Source organism: Phasianus colchicus, chromosome 15 (genome assembly GCF_987193195.1).
Source record: "Phasianus colchicus chromosome 15, bPhaCol1.hap1.1, whole genome shotgun sequence".
In the NCBI taxonomy this organism is placed as follows: domain Eukaryota; kingdom Metazoa; phylum Chordata; class Aves; order Galliformes; family Phasianidae; genus Phasianus; species Phasianus colchicus.
Window position 1 is genome coordinate 13,459,230 of NC_143450.1, and position 15,253 is coordinate 13,474,482.

Here is a 15,253-nt window from a genome sequence, read left to right on the forward strand (position 1 = left end):
ATTTCTTTGGTCCTGCACTTTTTTCCTGCAAGCAGTGCAGTTTACACATCACACAAATATGCAGCCTATCTGTATGTTTTAATAAGTACATATACAGACATATCTTTCTGCTATTAAACCTATTTCTTCTGATGCCACTTTAACTCTAACTTATCAAAAAAATTAGATATGACTGCAGCTAACCGCTCTGCAGACCGGCAGATACTTGGGACTATCACATCAATCTTTGGGAGAGTTTTGGCTAACAGAAGGCACGGAAGATGACTCCACACATCAGCAGTGCCAACTAAAATTAACCACTGCTGTAAACCTACAAAAGTTTATACTGGAATGTTGTGCATCCGCACAAGTAGCAGCTTGATTTTATGGTACTTTTTGACCCCCATCTGTCCTGGAACAGATATTTCAAATTAAAATGTTTGTTCAAACTTAAATGAAGACCCTTCAGGGTCAAAGCATTTAACAAGTTCACGCTGTAGCCTGTTATCTATTGTAGTAACCATTCAGAACAAAAGAGGAATGCTGGCACTTTCGGTTGGTGTATGGTATGTCTAGCTATTTGCAAGTCTTTGGGAGACAATAGTCAATCCATTTCTGCATTATTGTTTCTGCCACTTTTAAGGCAGTAGTTTGAAACCTGAGAGAATTCACACTTGTGTTAGTGGTGGATGCCTTGAATTCTTGCTGCTTTATACTTCAAAGCTCAGGTCAAACTTTACATATAACCATATAAATACAAGTGCAGCTAACACCACAGCAAAAGAAATGAGGGGTGAACACAGAGCCAAACTTCCCACTGTCCACAGGCACCTTGATTTCAAACACACAGTTCCTAGATCTGAGCAAGGGCTGCAGTGTGGCAGCATCAGAAGGGCCAGCAGATGCCTCACTGAGCCTCCAGATTCACCACCACATCTCCACAGTGTACATGAAAGAAGAGAGAACAAATTTAATTTACTTGGCTGTGTGAGCCCTTCAGAGCCCAAAGCAAACAAGCCCTGCAGCCAGCTCTCTGCGTTGCCTCCCATTACCTAATGTGCTCTCTTCTCTCTCCAGTCATTGGGCTGGGTTCAGCAGAGGACACCAGCTCCTTGCCAGAAGAGAGGGATGTGCCAGAGGCAGTTCTGGGCCTTTTAAAATCCACTTTGTATGACAGTAGCAGGAGAGGCATGAATCTGGTGGACTGGAGAGCCTTCCCAGTCTCAATTTACCTGTGTCTCTCGTCAGCTGGGTCTTACAGAGTGAAAAGCAGCTCCAGATTTAAATGAATTTAAAGGTTATATGTGTTATATAGCAACAAAGCCTAACCAATGTCTCCAAGGTATCTGCAACTCTCAGATCCCATTAGGAACGTACACCAAGAAAGCCTGACACGTTTTAGAAGAGTGAGACAGTGTGGTTTTCCAGCAATGAATATGCACATCTGCAGAACATTACAAAGACATTTTTGCAATTGTGAATTGTTTCCTCTTTCCACTCCATTCATCTCCCCAGCATAATATTCAGTGAATAGCAGAAACACACGGGGTATTTCTGAGCTGTGCAGTAGACCAACCACTCCCCATCGGGCTGGTATGACACTGGTGTCCTTTCTGTGTCACCAATGCAAGTCTTTCAGCTCTCCTGTGGGACTGGCAGTAGCCACATCTACACCGCCCTTGGAATCATACAACCTATTGATTTGGAAGGGACCTTTAAAAGCTATCTGGTGCAACTCCCCTGCACTGAACAGGGACACCCACAGCTCCACCAGGTGCTCAGAGCCCCTCCAGCCTGACCTTGGTTGTCCACCACCTCTCTGGACCACCTGTGCCAGTGCTCTCTTACCACTTCAGTAAATGTCTATTTTCTTCTTCTTGCCCCTTCCAGAAGGAGATGTGCTAGGACAGTTCACAGTTGACCAAATTGAGGGAGAATGGACAATTTCTTCCAAGAAGCCTTTGGACAGAGAAGATACAGAGAAATATCTCCTCAAGGTGATGGCTTCTGATGGGAAATTTCAGGCTACCACCGAAGTGGAAATTTTTGTTCTGGATATCAATGACAACAGCCCTGAGTGCGGCCAGGTAAGGTGGCTGTCCTGCTACATCAGGGGGCATGAGGAGAAGAAAAGGCAGAAAGAGCACATGCTGAGGGGGTTCGGCTTGTCATGTTTCTCACACAATCCGGTTGCTTTGATTTTACTTAGCAATTTTAATTAAGCTGCACGTCAAGCGAGAACATTAAATTTAGCCTCCAAGCATGTTTGCCAGCAGTAAGTGAACACCTAAGCATTATGAAGGATAATTTTTGGAGATAAACAATGCCAGGAAGCCTTCTGGGTAGGGGCATGTAAATTACCAAGTTTCTAATATCCTGCTAAGTTGAAAGATTCCCATCAGGAGAGCCGTAGCTGTGGAGAGCTGATCACTGGTATGGATTTTACTCATGGTGAGAAAGAACAGAAGAGGCTGTTTCCCAAAGGAGAGTCAGAGACTTGAGTGAAATGAGCTCACTGGTCCCAGACCACACCCTGGAACTGGCTGCCCTCCTCTCAAAAGCATGATGCCAAGTACTGGTCTCCATGTGTCCCAGCAGAGACCAGCAGCGGGCGCTGAAAGGCACCCACAGCAGCCTTCATAGCCTGACGTAAGAGAGAGGATAAAAGAAACTACATATGTTATTTAGCACTTGCTAACAAGAAAATCTAGGCTTTAAAAGAAGTTAAAGATGTCATAGAGAGAACCTGGTTGCAAACAAGGTCCATTTTACTGAAACTGCCTAGCCCGTTATTACAGGTAGAGATGGAGGTTTGCAGCCACCCTTCATAGTCTGCTCCTGACCTTCACTACATCATTTGTCAGTCCAGGTGTCAAAATTGACTCACAGAATCATTAAGGTTGGAAGAGATCTCTAAGATGACCAAGTCCAGTGTCAACCTGTCCCCACCATGGCCACTAACCACGTCCCTCAGTCCCACATCTCCACAGTACTTGAACGTCTCCGGGGACGGTGACCCCACCACCTCTGTGGGCAGCCCATTCCAGTGCCTAACCACTCTTTCTGAGAATGTTTCCTAATATCCAACCTGAACCTCCCCTAACACAATTTAAGGCAATCACCTCTCATCCTACCATTCTGGTAATAGGGCTGCTGCTTTACCCTATTCAACAGCCTATTATGGATTGTCATAGTCAAACCAATTACTGACATTTCTTTTTAATATCATAAAGCTAGATAGCAATCATCACTTTAATCATGGGTCACATTTTCTGTATCTCCAAGCCTCTCTCTCCGAGGCCTATATCCTTCCCAAGCTGTGGTTTTCACTGTTGGCTGCTGTTCCAGCTGGGGCCACAGAAGTCCTAAATGTAACAGGCTTGTCCTCCAGTCTGGGCTCATATACCCTGCTGTTGTGCTCATCTTTCACAGCACCAAGACATAAGGCACCTTGTGTTTTTCTGCAAACCACGTTTCACCCTTTTCTATGAAGCTCCTCCTGTTCCATTCCTCCTCATATGGCATGAAGTTGTTTTGGAAACAGATCAGATGCCAATGACACCTTCTGTCCTTGCCAGATATTCTACACCGGAAAAGTCTCCGAAGATGCTCAGCCAGGTCATTTCATTCTGAAAATATCAGCAACCGACCCCGACGTTGGCAGCAACGCCCAGATCACGTACAGCCTGCACGGCCCTGGCGCAGAGGAGTTCCGCCTGGGCCCCCACACAGGTGAGATCAGGACCTGCACACAAAGCTTTCCTCCTTTCCACAGTTGGGGCTCATTACATTGCGGGAGGCTTAATGCAATGGGGTTTGCAGTTGCTGGACGCGAGATCACTTCCCATTCTTTCCCACAGGGGAGCTGACCACCTCCGCACCTCTTGACCGGGAGCAGAAGCCCACCTACCACCTGGTTGCCAAAGCTACTGATGGTGGTGGCCGCACGTGCCAGGCAGACATAACGCTGACCGTAGAGGACAGCAATGACAACGCACCCAGATTCTTCCCCAGCCACTGCGCCGTCGCCGTTTTTGACAACACCACCACAAAAACACCCATTGCTGTGGTATCCGCCAGGGACCTCGATGAAGGTGAGTCAGGATGAGATCTACATTTTAGCAAACTCCATCTTTCATCCTGAACAGAAACTTTTAAAAGCTAGGGAAGGGCTGCAGCAATAGGCATAGATGAGTGAGTCTTGGCAAGAGCCTGCCTGGATCTCATCACTGACATGTTCTTGACTAGCAGGCTGGCATCAGCACCTGTCAGAAATGCGTATCTGTAGAAACATGCACAGAATTCAACGAAAAGCTCATCAACTGTAACAGTGATGCACAGCACAAACTATGACACACAGCTCCAAACTGGACAGAAATCATATTGAAAGATGGAGACAAAATGGGCATTATAAGGAAAAAAGGATCTGTGTGTCATCATAGAACCATAGAAATCTCAAGTTGGAACGGACCTGTAGGAATCATCGAGTCCAACCTCTGGCTCCACACAGAAACACCCAAAATGGGTGGAGAAGTCCTTGGAAGACAAAAGATTCTCAGATATAGACAAAAGGCTCCTAAGAAAGATATTGAGCAGAGACTGAACTTACATGATATAAAAGCAAGATCTGCTTTGGAAGCAGAGATGAAGGAAAATGACATTTAAAAACACAGGGATGTGGGTGGACAGGGGCACATTTGAAAAGATGTTCATACAATCCCGTTTCCCTAGAAATTTTATCTCACTTAGACATATATCATCCTTCTGGATAAAAGAATTAATACCAGCAGCATTCCTAACCATAAACTTATGCAGCCTGTCCCTTACCCTTGCAGGTCTCAATGCCGAGGTGGTCTATTCCCTCTCTGACTCCGCCAATGGACACTTTTCAATTGAGGAAACCACAGGAGTGATCCGTCTGGAAAAGCCCCTGAAGGACTCGCAGCACTCAGCCTTTGAGCTGACGGTCTGTGCCACCGACCAGGGCACCCCGCAGCCCCTCTCTGCTCTTGGCACTGTCACCGTTTCTGTCGTGGATCTAAATGAATATCTGCCTGTCTTCCTGGCCCCTGAATATGTGGCCATGGTGAAAGAAGACGTGGCTGTGGGTACGGAGGTCCTCAACTTGTCAGCCTTGACGAGAGACAATACAGAAAACACAGAGATCAAGTATGAAATTGTGAATGGCAATGACCATGGCAAATTTCAGCTCAACTCAAACACAGGTAAGATGATCTCATAGCCAAGCTGGTCCAGATTAATCCCACATGCTTCATTTTCTAAAACAGATTACCCTTCTGTTTCCAAGCAGTCAGATCTTTTCTGCTACCATACAGAGTACAGTATGAGGGCAGAGAATACAGGCTTCACTTCTACCCTAAATTTCGTCAGATAAGTCATCTAGGGTGTGAACCAAATCTTTCTGCATGAATGGAAGGATTCCTATTACATGTCTGGGATCTGAGATGGGTCTGTGAGAAAGAGGAGTAGGTGGAGAAGAGGATGGGAAGAAAAGTTCCACTTCAAAATATGGGAGAAGTTGATTTCATTTAAAAAGTCTCCCCATCCTCACGTCAGGAGGAACCTGTAGTCCAGACTAACAATTTTATTAGGGAGCACTCAATGAATGTTGCTACTACCAATCTATTAACCACAAGCAGGTGCTGAGGCAGGATTTTTTGCCAAATACAGCACTGCTGTATTTGCACAGCACCTGATAAGAGCTGTTATCTCCAGGCCAATGTTAGATCCCTGGAACAACCACTGGCTGAACTTCAGTGGCCTCCTGCTTCTGTCTGCACTATCCTCATTCAGTGTTTTCCTCAGTTTCTCTGTCTTCAAGGCTCTTGCTAATTTTTCCACATCAATATTCCCACTAATATGCGTTATCTTAAAAGACATTTAAAATATCTCATGTAATTTCTGTCCATCTGCCCTTGCAGGTGCCTTATACATAAATGGGAGCTTGGACTTTGAAGCGAGTCACGAGTACTACTTATCCATTGAGGGCACAAGGAAGGGCTCAGCTTCTCTCAGCGATGTCACCATGGTGGTTATCAACATAACTGATATTAATGACCATGCACCAGAGTTCATCCAAGACCCTTACTCTGCTGATATCCGGGAGGATGCTGCAGTTGGAGAAATCATCCTCACGGTATGAATATGAACAAAACCACATTTTTAACCTCATTTTCTTACTTGTGCTGTGTATTATTTACTCTCCCTCTGCACTTTTTTCTTCCTTGGGCAGAGCTGTTCCAGTGGGTTTGTGTCATTTGGCACCTAAGATTGAGGCATGACTTAAAAAATGATGATCGCCAGAATTCCTGACAGTCCATAAGCAGGGATGACAGCAAATTACACTGATGTAAACTACCTTCCTTCCTCCTCCTCATTTAAAGCAAGCTCAAACCAATACCCTTAAAAGACAGTGAGGTCCTGATCCTGGGGATTCCTCCACGGCAAGGCTCTTTTGGCCATGAGTCCTATGTGTTTTTCCTTCTAATAGGTGTCAGCTGATGACTTGGATGGAGCAATGAACAATCAGATCACATATTCAATTGTGGAAGGGAACCCACTGGGACATTTTGCCATCCAACCCAAAAGCGGGCAGATCAGCATTGCCAAGCACCTGGACAGGGAGGAGGTGAGTTCCAGGAAATGGAAATGAGAAAGCTAAAGCAGTTGTGCTGTTATGCTGGAGGGAGCAGATTATATTCAGCTGCCTGCTGCTTTCTGAATGATCTACAAGTAATGCTGTAAGCAAAAGGCAAGTTATTCATTTTCTAGACCAGCAGATACTTCTGTAGAAAAGTAGGGTTTTAGAGGAGATAGTATAGGCTTCAGTGGTCACAACTCCGTGCTGTGGTCTGCTTTACTGGTGCTCTAAGCTGGTTAGGCAAGAGTTGGCCCCAAACTGGAAACCAACATGACCAGTTTATGTGTCTCTGCATCAGAGCAGATAGAAAACATGCATAAGCAGGAGCTGGCCATCTGGACAACATCTTTCTTAAAGCAGCAACAGCTCAAACTGCTGCCGACAGATGTTTGTCCAGCTTGGCTCTCTTCCACGTTTGGCATGTTTTACTCTGCAACAGAGTAAAACAGGAATGTGAATAAGTGACCATCCTTCCACTTCTCCAAGTGATCCCATGCTATAAATCCCCCAGATCTCCAGCTACTCCCTGACGGTTCGAGCCACAGACAACGGCCACCCTGCTCAGTTCAGCGATGTTGCAGTGCGTGTCCACGTGTCTGATGTCAATGACAACCCTCCTCGGTTCTTCCAGCTCAACTACAGTGTGGTGGTGCAGGTAAGCCAGGACGCTGTCTGTTATCCCAGTCTGCCTCAGGGTGCCAAGGTTCTCATGCACGGACTCCTGCTGGAGCATAAGGGTGAGACAGCAATGAAGCACGCAATTGCTTTGTGCTCATGGCCATAAAAAACTGCTGAGATCTGCAGGGGCAGATGTTCTGCCAACAGATGCCATTTTCTCCTACCAGTGGCTGCAGGCACCTTCTTTTTTGTCTTTCTCCTCTCTCCTTTCACATTTTCCAAGCTTGACCAGCAGCCCCTTTGTCCACTGTGTTTGTCCATGTATACAACACAAAATAAAGAACAGTCTTCAGCACATGGTCAAACATCACCATCGCTGCTGGACGCAGACCAGTTGTTGCTTGGACTCAAAACACCTATGGGTACTCAGAAAGAAACGTACCCAAAACATGCTTTCATCTGCTCCTGTGCAGACATGACTCAAGGGGAAAACAAGGGCATCAGCACAACTGTCTGCTTTTAGCTGGTTGACTCTACCACATGTGTAATGCCATGAAAGGCACTGTCTGCTATTGCTGGCAAGAGTTCCACACAAGGTGTAAGATTTGGTTCTCTGTTCTTTATCCATAAGGCCCAGTGGAAATATGGGTCCTCCTGGGCCTTTTCTCTTTGCCTGATGTTCTCCACTGGCATCTTTCTGCATTTCAGGAGAACGCCCCAGTGGGTACCAGTGTTCTGGAGCTGATTATGAGCGACAGAGACTCACCAGAAAATGGACCGCCGTATTCATTCCAGATCACCCAGGGCAACGACGGGAAGGCATTTGATGTCACCCAAAATGGCCTGCTGGTGACTTCATCCATCCTGAACAGAAGAGTGAAAGAGCAGTACCTATTACAAGTCCAGGTAAAGTCTGACTTTCTGTCCTGGGATCTGTCCTCACAACCGAGTTTAGGAGTTATAAAATGAGATTAGGATGGCACAGCTGGATGGGAAGTTGTCTGGTACTGGAGAAATCCAACACAGGAAAAAATCCTGTACCTAGGAGCCAAGTCCAGAGCTTGTTTTTCCACAAAGTCTGCCCATGGGAAACTGGAAACAAACCTCTGCATTGATGAAATTGGATAATACGATCACAAGAAATGCTCTGTCAGTGGTTTCCTTAGACAGACACTTTTCCCAGCATAATTCCAGCAACTTCCAGTTTAAAGCGAGACCTGGCTGCGATCCTGAAATCTTTATCCAAAAATCCCAAAAGTGATTTAATCTCCTTTTTAAAGAAGATGTCTATTGTTGCAGGGTAAATTTATTAATTATCAATGTTATCAGTAAGGATAGCGAGTTACAAACAACAGGATAATAACAAATACATCTTCAGTAAAGAAGCTAGGTACTATTATTATTATTATAAATCTCAACCACTAACTGCCTGAGAATGAGAGAGCCTTATCCTATAACCTGATTATTCACATTTTTCTGCTTTGAGTTTCCTTGGCTCATGCTAGACAGATATTGTCAGAAGTTGGAAGTTTGGCTTAAATACTTTGGAATCTGAGCAAGTGTGTTGATGTACATGACTGCTTTTATCTTTGTACAGACAGTTACATGCAGAAACCCTTAAGGTTGGCAGCATCTCTACCAATAATTAATTCTTAGGAAATCAGAGCCACTCAGGGCAGGTGCACGCAGAGATGAGCGTCCCACCACTGAGGGAAGGTCTCAATCAGTCTCCATGATGGAAGACATGCTGTCATGAAAGCCAGTACATAGCTATAAGGAAGCCTTCTCTTTTCTTTGTCAGGTCTCCGACAGCGGTATCCCTCCTTTGTCCTCATCAGCATTCGTAAACATCCAAGTGACTGAGCAGAGCCAGTATGCCCCGTCAGCACTTCCCCTGGAGATATTCATCACCACAAATGAGGAAGCCTTCCGAGGCGGCGTTCTGGGCAAGATTCATGCCACGGACCGAGATCCCCATGACACGTTGGTGTATACTTTGGTGGCAGAGGTGCCCCAAGAGGGACACTTCTCCGTTGGGGCTGCGGATGGAAAGATCATTGCTGGGAATAAGCTGCCCCACGGCCATTATCTCCTGAATGTGACGGTCAGCGATGGCACGTTCACAGCCACCACCAGTGTCAACATCCACGTGTGGTGCTTCACGCAGGAGGCACTGGACAGGGCAGTGGTGCTGCACTTCCGCCACCTGTCCCCCGAGGAGTTTGTGGGGGACCACTGGCGCAACCTGCAGAGGTTTTTGGGAAACGTCCTCATCACCCGGCGCCAAAACATCCACATGGCCAGCTTACAGCCTGCAGCTACCTCCGATGGAGTAGATCTGCTCTTGGCTGTTGGAGAGCCACACGGCTCCTTGTACGAGCCTCGGGTCCTCGCCAACAAGATCACCGTCTCAGCTGGGGAGATGGACCAGCTCGTTGGACTCCGGATGAAGAAAGCAATTCACGTGCCATGTCACGGGTCAGACTGTGCCCACCGTGTCTGCAAGGAAACCATCCAACTGGACCCAGGCATGATGTCTACTTACAGCACTGCCCGACTCAGCGTTCTCACCCCACGGCACAGCTTGGAGCAAATCTGCTCCTGTAATGGTGAGCAATCCTCGGTAGCATCTCACGATATAAACCTCATAGAGTTTGAAAATTTCACTTAGTCATTTTCTTTTTTTTAATTTATTTAATCAGTCTCCTGTAGCAATTAAATAGCATCAATATAAGGATTGGAACTCAGTGATCTCTAAGGTCTCTTCCACCCCAAGCAATTCTACGAATATCTAATTCGGAAAAGTCATGCATGCTTAGCAGCTGAAGAAGCTCAGTGATTAGATTTTTGATCTTTGAGCTCCTGTGTCTTAGGCTCAGCAAAATACAAACTAACTGTTAAACTCCAGGAAAAGCAAGTAGAATGAATATACTCTGTTCACTTTAGAGTATTTCAGAAACAAGCCAAGGCAGCAGAGATAGAGATTAACATCATTTAGGCAGAAGTGGTAAGGGGAAACTGTAGGCTAAGATAAAGATGTAGTAAAGGATGAAGAAATCCAAGGGTGTTGTAGACTGTGGTAAGAGCACCTAAAAGGTGCTATGGGACAGGTCTGATCCTGGACACTTACGGCATCAGGCTGGAGAAGAGGCAAGGCTAGGTACAGCCTCAAAGCATGACAACCATGAAACCTTTTGTTCATTCCACTTCCAGGAACTGCTGTGAGGTTTGGGGGCCACAGCTACATCTGGTACCAGCACTCCCAGGTGGGGTCCTGGCACATGCACTTCCGCATGAAGACCCACCAGCTGCATGCTGTCGTGTTCTACGCCAACGGCACAGACCACGCCACATTGGAGGTATGCACTGCAACACACAAAGGTCTCCTTCCAGTGTAAAAAAAATTGTTTTGGGGAACAGAATCACAGAAAGAAGATGCAGTAGTATGTATCTTTAGTAATTGATCTAGCAAGCACGTAAGACCTGAGAAGGCCAAGTGAGAGCTGAGCAGTTTGGCGACTGCTGCAACCACAGCTGGAGAATTGTTTTTTTTCTTCCATCTGTGAGTGCCTGCGCTGGCTTCTGGTGTAAAGGCAGCATATGCTCATATCATAGACCTACATCAAAACTTCTTCCCCCGTAGCTTGCTTCTTCATCCCTCTCTTTCATTGCATTTATGGGACAAAGAATTTATCAGGTGCACAGAACAGACAAAACAGGAGTCTTATATGCTATTTTGCAGCTCCCGCTCTTTTCAGCCACATCTTTCAGGTGGTTTCCTTGTTTAAGGAACCGGCAGAGCCACAGACATTTCACTCTGACTGTTTTCTTCCTCATTTGCACACTGAACCCACACAGAACTCAAAGACCATCTCCCTCTTCCACTTGGTAAGTGGAAGGAAATCAGAGCTCCCATGGTTTGTAGATTTGGTAGAGAGGACAGGTTCTCCCAAGGTCATGCATAACATCACTCTTCCAATTGCCAAGCTGATCTGCTATTCAGAAATAGGAAGCAGCAAGAGGATGGCAAGTCAGGCACACTGAGAAGAAGCTGGCAGCCTGTCAGTTCTTGCTTCAGGGAATCGAGTTCTCAGCTGTCTCCCAGCCCCAGAAATTGATAAGCCCAATCTACAGACCCATCTGAAGTGAGATCACGTTCCTTCGGATAAAGCCAAGTGAAAAGCTCTCTGCTGCACTTGCCAGTTGTGCAAAGGGATTTACACACATGTTGCCCTGAGGCCTTACCAGGGTGTGTGCCAGCTGCACCTGGTTCTTCCTTCCCTCTGTCATCCTCACACTTTCCTCCATATGAGTTTTAAAGAGGAATCTTGGGCCACAGGGATTTCTGATGGCCCAGTTTCATGCTAAGAACACTGGTGTGGTTTGCTTTTAGATCAGCAACTTGATGGTCCTCATCTTACCTGCTGGAGAACAAGGACTGAATTGCATCTCTGCATCTTGTTCTGTGGAAACCTCTCTCACACTGTCAGTGGTTGGAAAGGGCCATAGATGAAATGAGGGCAACATAAGTGAGACTGTAGTCTCTTAGGTTTTAGCTGACCCATGCAAAACTTATGCATGAGTAAAAGAGGATGTTGAAAAGGCAACATCTTGGGATTCATCTTGACTCAACACACTCAGGCAGGGGCAAAGGAGGTTAAGAATTGCCAAGAACCTCTGTGCTAACCATGACTTCTGGGATGTGTTTTGCAGATGGTTCATGGGGTGCTTCATCTGGGATATGGCTGCTGGGGAAACTACACCGGGAACCTCTCCTCCTCACGTTTTGTGAGCGATGGGGAGTGGCACTCAGTCTTCCTGGAGGTGAAGAACGCGTCGGTCCGTCTGCTCGTCGATGGCCTGGGAAACACCTCCCTCCAACTGCCAGGGACCTGCAGCACATCCCAGGGCAGGAGAGACCTGCTTTTTGGAGGCCTCCGGCACCCACTCCAGTCCCAGAGAGTCACACGGGGGTTCAGGGGCTGCCTGGATGTGCTTGCCATCAATGGCAGAGAGGTGGTTCTCCTGCATGGGAAAGGGCAATCCAAGGAGGTGATGGAGGAGGTGGGGATGAAGCAGTGCTGCTCCCCAACTGGTGCCTGCAGCAGCAATCCATGCCTGAACAACGGGATGTGCTCTGAAACTCATGGAGGAGGTACGTGAATATCCTACATATAGGGGGGGGCAAGAGAGAAGGGAAAGCCACAACACCTTGATGCTTCCCTATGCAAGAAGTGCCCCACCCCAGGGGCTCAAGTGGTGGCTGACTCAGTGCAGGAGCAGCTGGTGGCATGAGATCATCATCCTGGCTCTCAGTATCAGACGATGGCCTGCAGGGCAGGAGCATTTCTAAGGAGTGGGCATGACCTAGGAGTGAGCACCTTTGCCAAAAACGCAAGCACAAATAGAAATTCTACCTTCCCCCCTACATCCTCTTTCCTTAAGAAGCCATTACCAGAGTTGGAATTGGGCGAGATGGGATCATGCAATGATGGTATCTGGGCAGAAACGAGCCAAGATCTTCATCTATTCCCATTGCAGTCAGTGACTCCCTGGGGCTATGGGAAGGTATCTGGGAAAACTGGAAGCTTGCACACTTGCACATGAGCATCACAGGTTAGCATGAGGCACAAGTGCTCAGCAGGGGCTTGGCACCAGACTCTGTCCCACTCACCAGGTGTACCCCCACCCTGTAGGGCCCTGCAGGACATTCCTGCAGGGCAGGGGTTGATGGAAGGCCACAGCAGAGCACCTGCCTTCCTGCAGCAGTCCTGCAAACCACGGGTGCACAGCATGAATTTGTACAAATCTCTGCACAAGAACCTCAGGCACAGGATTACCCACACATGCACACACAGGTCCCTGTGAGCTTACTCGGGTGGGCCAGCAGCCATGTGACCAAGTGAGAACGCCCAGAGGGTCACAAACCCAGCACCACATCAACCAGAACCACAGACACAAAGCCATGTGAACACGCGTGCTCGCAGCCCCACGGGCAACGTCCAGCATCTGCCCTGCAAGCAGCAGCACATCCCAGCTGCACAGCACTGCATGCATGTGGCAACAGGTCTGCCCTGCTCGCATCGCTCTAAAGCTGTGCTACGGATGAGCAGCAAAGGCTTTGCAGAGTGCCGCAGGGTAAAATGCCAGAACATTTCACGTGGCACCGCCAGCTGAGGGACTGCGGGACCTCAGCAGAGCCGGGGGCATTCCCATGCTCAGGGCTACACGAACCAGCAGCTGAAATCCCACCCAGCAGTCTCCTGACGGCACCCTCTCACCTCTGCAGGTTACACGTGCATCTGTCCCGGGCTGTTTTCTGGTGAGCGCTGTGAGCTGGGTGACAGCCCCTGCGAGTCCAAGCCCTGCCTGCACGGCGGCACCTGCGTCCTTTCCGGCTCCGGGTACTCCTGCCACTGCCCCGAGTGGTACCTGGGCGACAGGTAAGGGCTGAAAGGGCCAGATGGTTCTCAGGGAAGGCTGAAAGCGTGACCTCAGCAACGAGCGTTGTGTGCTTCTAGAGCTCATTGCACCCACCTGCAAGCAGTGCAGTGCGGGGCTGCCTAAAAACAGGTGTAGGACGCTGCCAGCTGTCCTGCTGATCCCCTGATTGCTGGGCTGCACGGTGTTTGGATACACCTCCCCACCTGATACGTGGGTGAGTGCATGCCAAATGCCTGCAGCTGGGGAAGCAAACACCCCCAGGGGCTGCTCGGAGCTCAGGGCAGCATCACAGCAGCTCCTCCTCCCGGCCGGGTCGCTTGGCCAGGATGGACACCGACGCTCTGAATCAATGCCAAGAGGGGAATCAGTAGCGCAGCTCCGGGCGTTAGGTGGCAGTGCGATGATACCTGCGGTCATCAGCACTCCGGGCACGGCCATTGGGCACGCGTTGCAAGGACCAGCACACGCATCTCGAGCCCTGGCTGAGAAATAAAAGAACGAAAAACTCGCAGGGGTTCTTCAGTAACAGTAATGTGGGGGGGAGGGGGAAGGGAAAACCAGCTATTGCATATCTCTCCTAATATGGGAGGTCACTGCTGCTGGAAGGGATGGAAGGAAAATCCCCTGCCCTGCTGGAGAGTGGGAAAGGGGAATACTTAGAGTGTATGGGGTGCAGAAGGACAGAGTACTAGAAATTCAGTCTCAGCTCTGTATATACTCCATAAAATGCCTTCCAAAAAGGGGCTGTTCTGCAAAACATGGCCTTCTTCTGAACACCACCATGGTAAACGTCAAGATCCACTGACAGCAGAGGCAGGTGGCACTCTGTGCCAGGACAGAGCATCCCAGTAGGCATAAAGCAGAGCTCAGAGCAGGATGCCGTGGGTTGGGCCTCACCCCCAGGCTGATGCCCTCTGCCTCCATCTCCCCAGGTGTGAGAAGCTGGCTGAGGAATGCCAGGACAACCCATGTCACAACGCCGGACGCTGCGTGAGCACCCAGGGCTCCATCCACTGCATCTGCCCATCGGACTACCAGGGGGACTACTGCACGCAGCCCATCATCACGCCTGCCATCGTGCCCACGCACTGGGCTGTAGGGCCTGAGGAGATTGCTGAGATCGCAGCCGGCGTGCTGGGGGCAGCCATCCTGGCCGTGGCCTTCGTGCTCATCCGCAAGCGCTACCAGCACCGGGCCAAGGCTCACAAGCCGGTGGCACGGGAGGACCCTGATCTGCTGTCCAAGAGCGAATTCTCCAAGAGCGTGGGTGTGGGCACCCAAGCGGTGCCGCCCATCGAGCTCAACATCCTCAGCGATGCTGCCCACAACAATTTGGATCGGGCGGCGCCGGAGCAGCGCAAAGCCAGCGGTACCCCTGAGTTTGTCACCTTCAACTCGGCCAACGGGCCCAAGCATCGCGGCACCATTGTGTGCAGTGTGGCACCCAACCTGCCCCCGGCCCCCCCATCCAACTCTGACAACGAGTCCTTCGTCAAGTGCACCTGGGCCAGAGAGGAGATGGGTCAGTAGCCACAGCTTGCTCTTGCTTTT

General features: G+C 48.7%; 1 protein-coding gene across 1 annotated transcript in view; it reads left to right on the forward strand.

Moving 5' to 3' along the window:
- FAT2 (FAT atypical cadherin 2) overlaps nucleotides 1-15,253 on the forward strand; it is a 51,925-nt gene that overhangs the window by 35,295 nt on the left and 1,377 nt on the right. Inside the window, exons 11-23 of the mRNA XM_090151110.1 lie at nucleotides 1,870-2,066; nucleotides 3,558-3,711; nucleotides 3,840-4,073; nucleotides 4,815-5,204; nucleotides 5,922-6,136; nucleotides 6,491-6,628; nucleotides 7,152-7,295; nucleotides 7,967-8,164; nucleotides 9,060-9,867; nucleotides 10,472-10,617; nucleotides 11,972-12,413; nucleotides 13,548-13,701; nucleotides 14,635-15,224. Of these exons, the coding sequence (XP_090007236.1) occupies nucleotides 1,870-2,066; nucleotides 3,558-3,711; nucleotides 3,840-4,073; nucleotides 4,815-5,204; nucleotides 5,922-6,136; nucleotides 6,491-6,628; nucleotides 7,152-7,295; nucleotides 7,967-8,164; nucleotides 9,060-9,867; nucleotides 10,472-10,617; nucleotides 11,972-12,413; nucleotides 13,548-13,701; nucleotides 14,635-15,224 (3,810 nt within the window). The remainder of the gene's footprint in view (nucleotides 1-1,869; nucleotides 2,067-3,557; nucleotides 3,712-3,839; nucleotides 4,074-4,814; nucleotides 5,205-5,921; nucleotides 6,137-6,490; nucleotides 6,629-7,151; nucleotides 7,296-7,966; nucleotides 8,165-9,059; nucleotides 9,868-10,471; nucleotides 10,618-11,971; nucleotides 12,414-13,547; nucleotides 13,702-14,634; nucleotides 15,225-15,253) is intronic.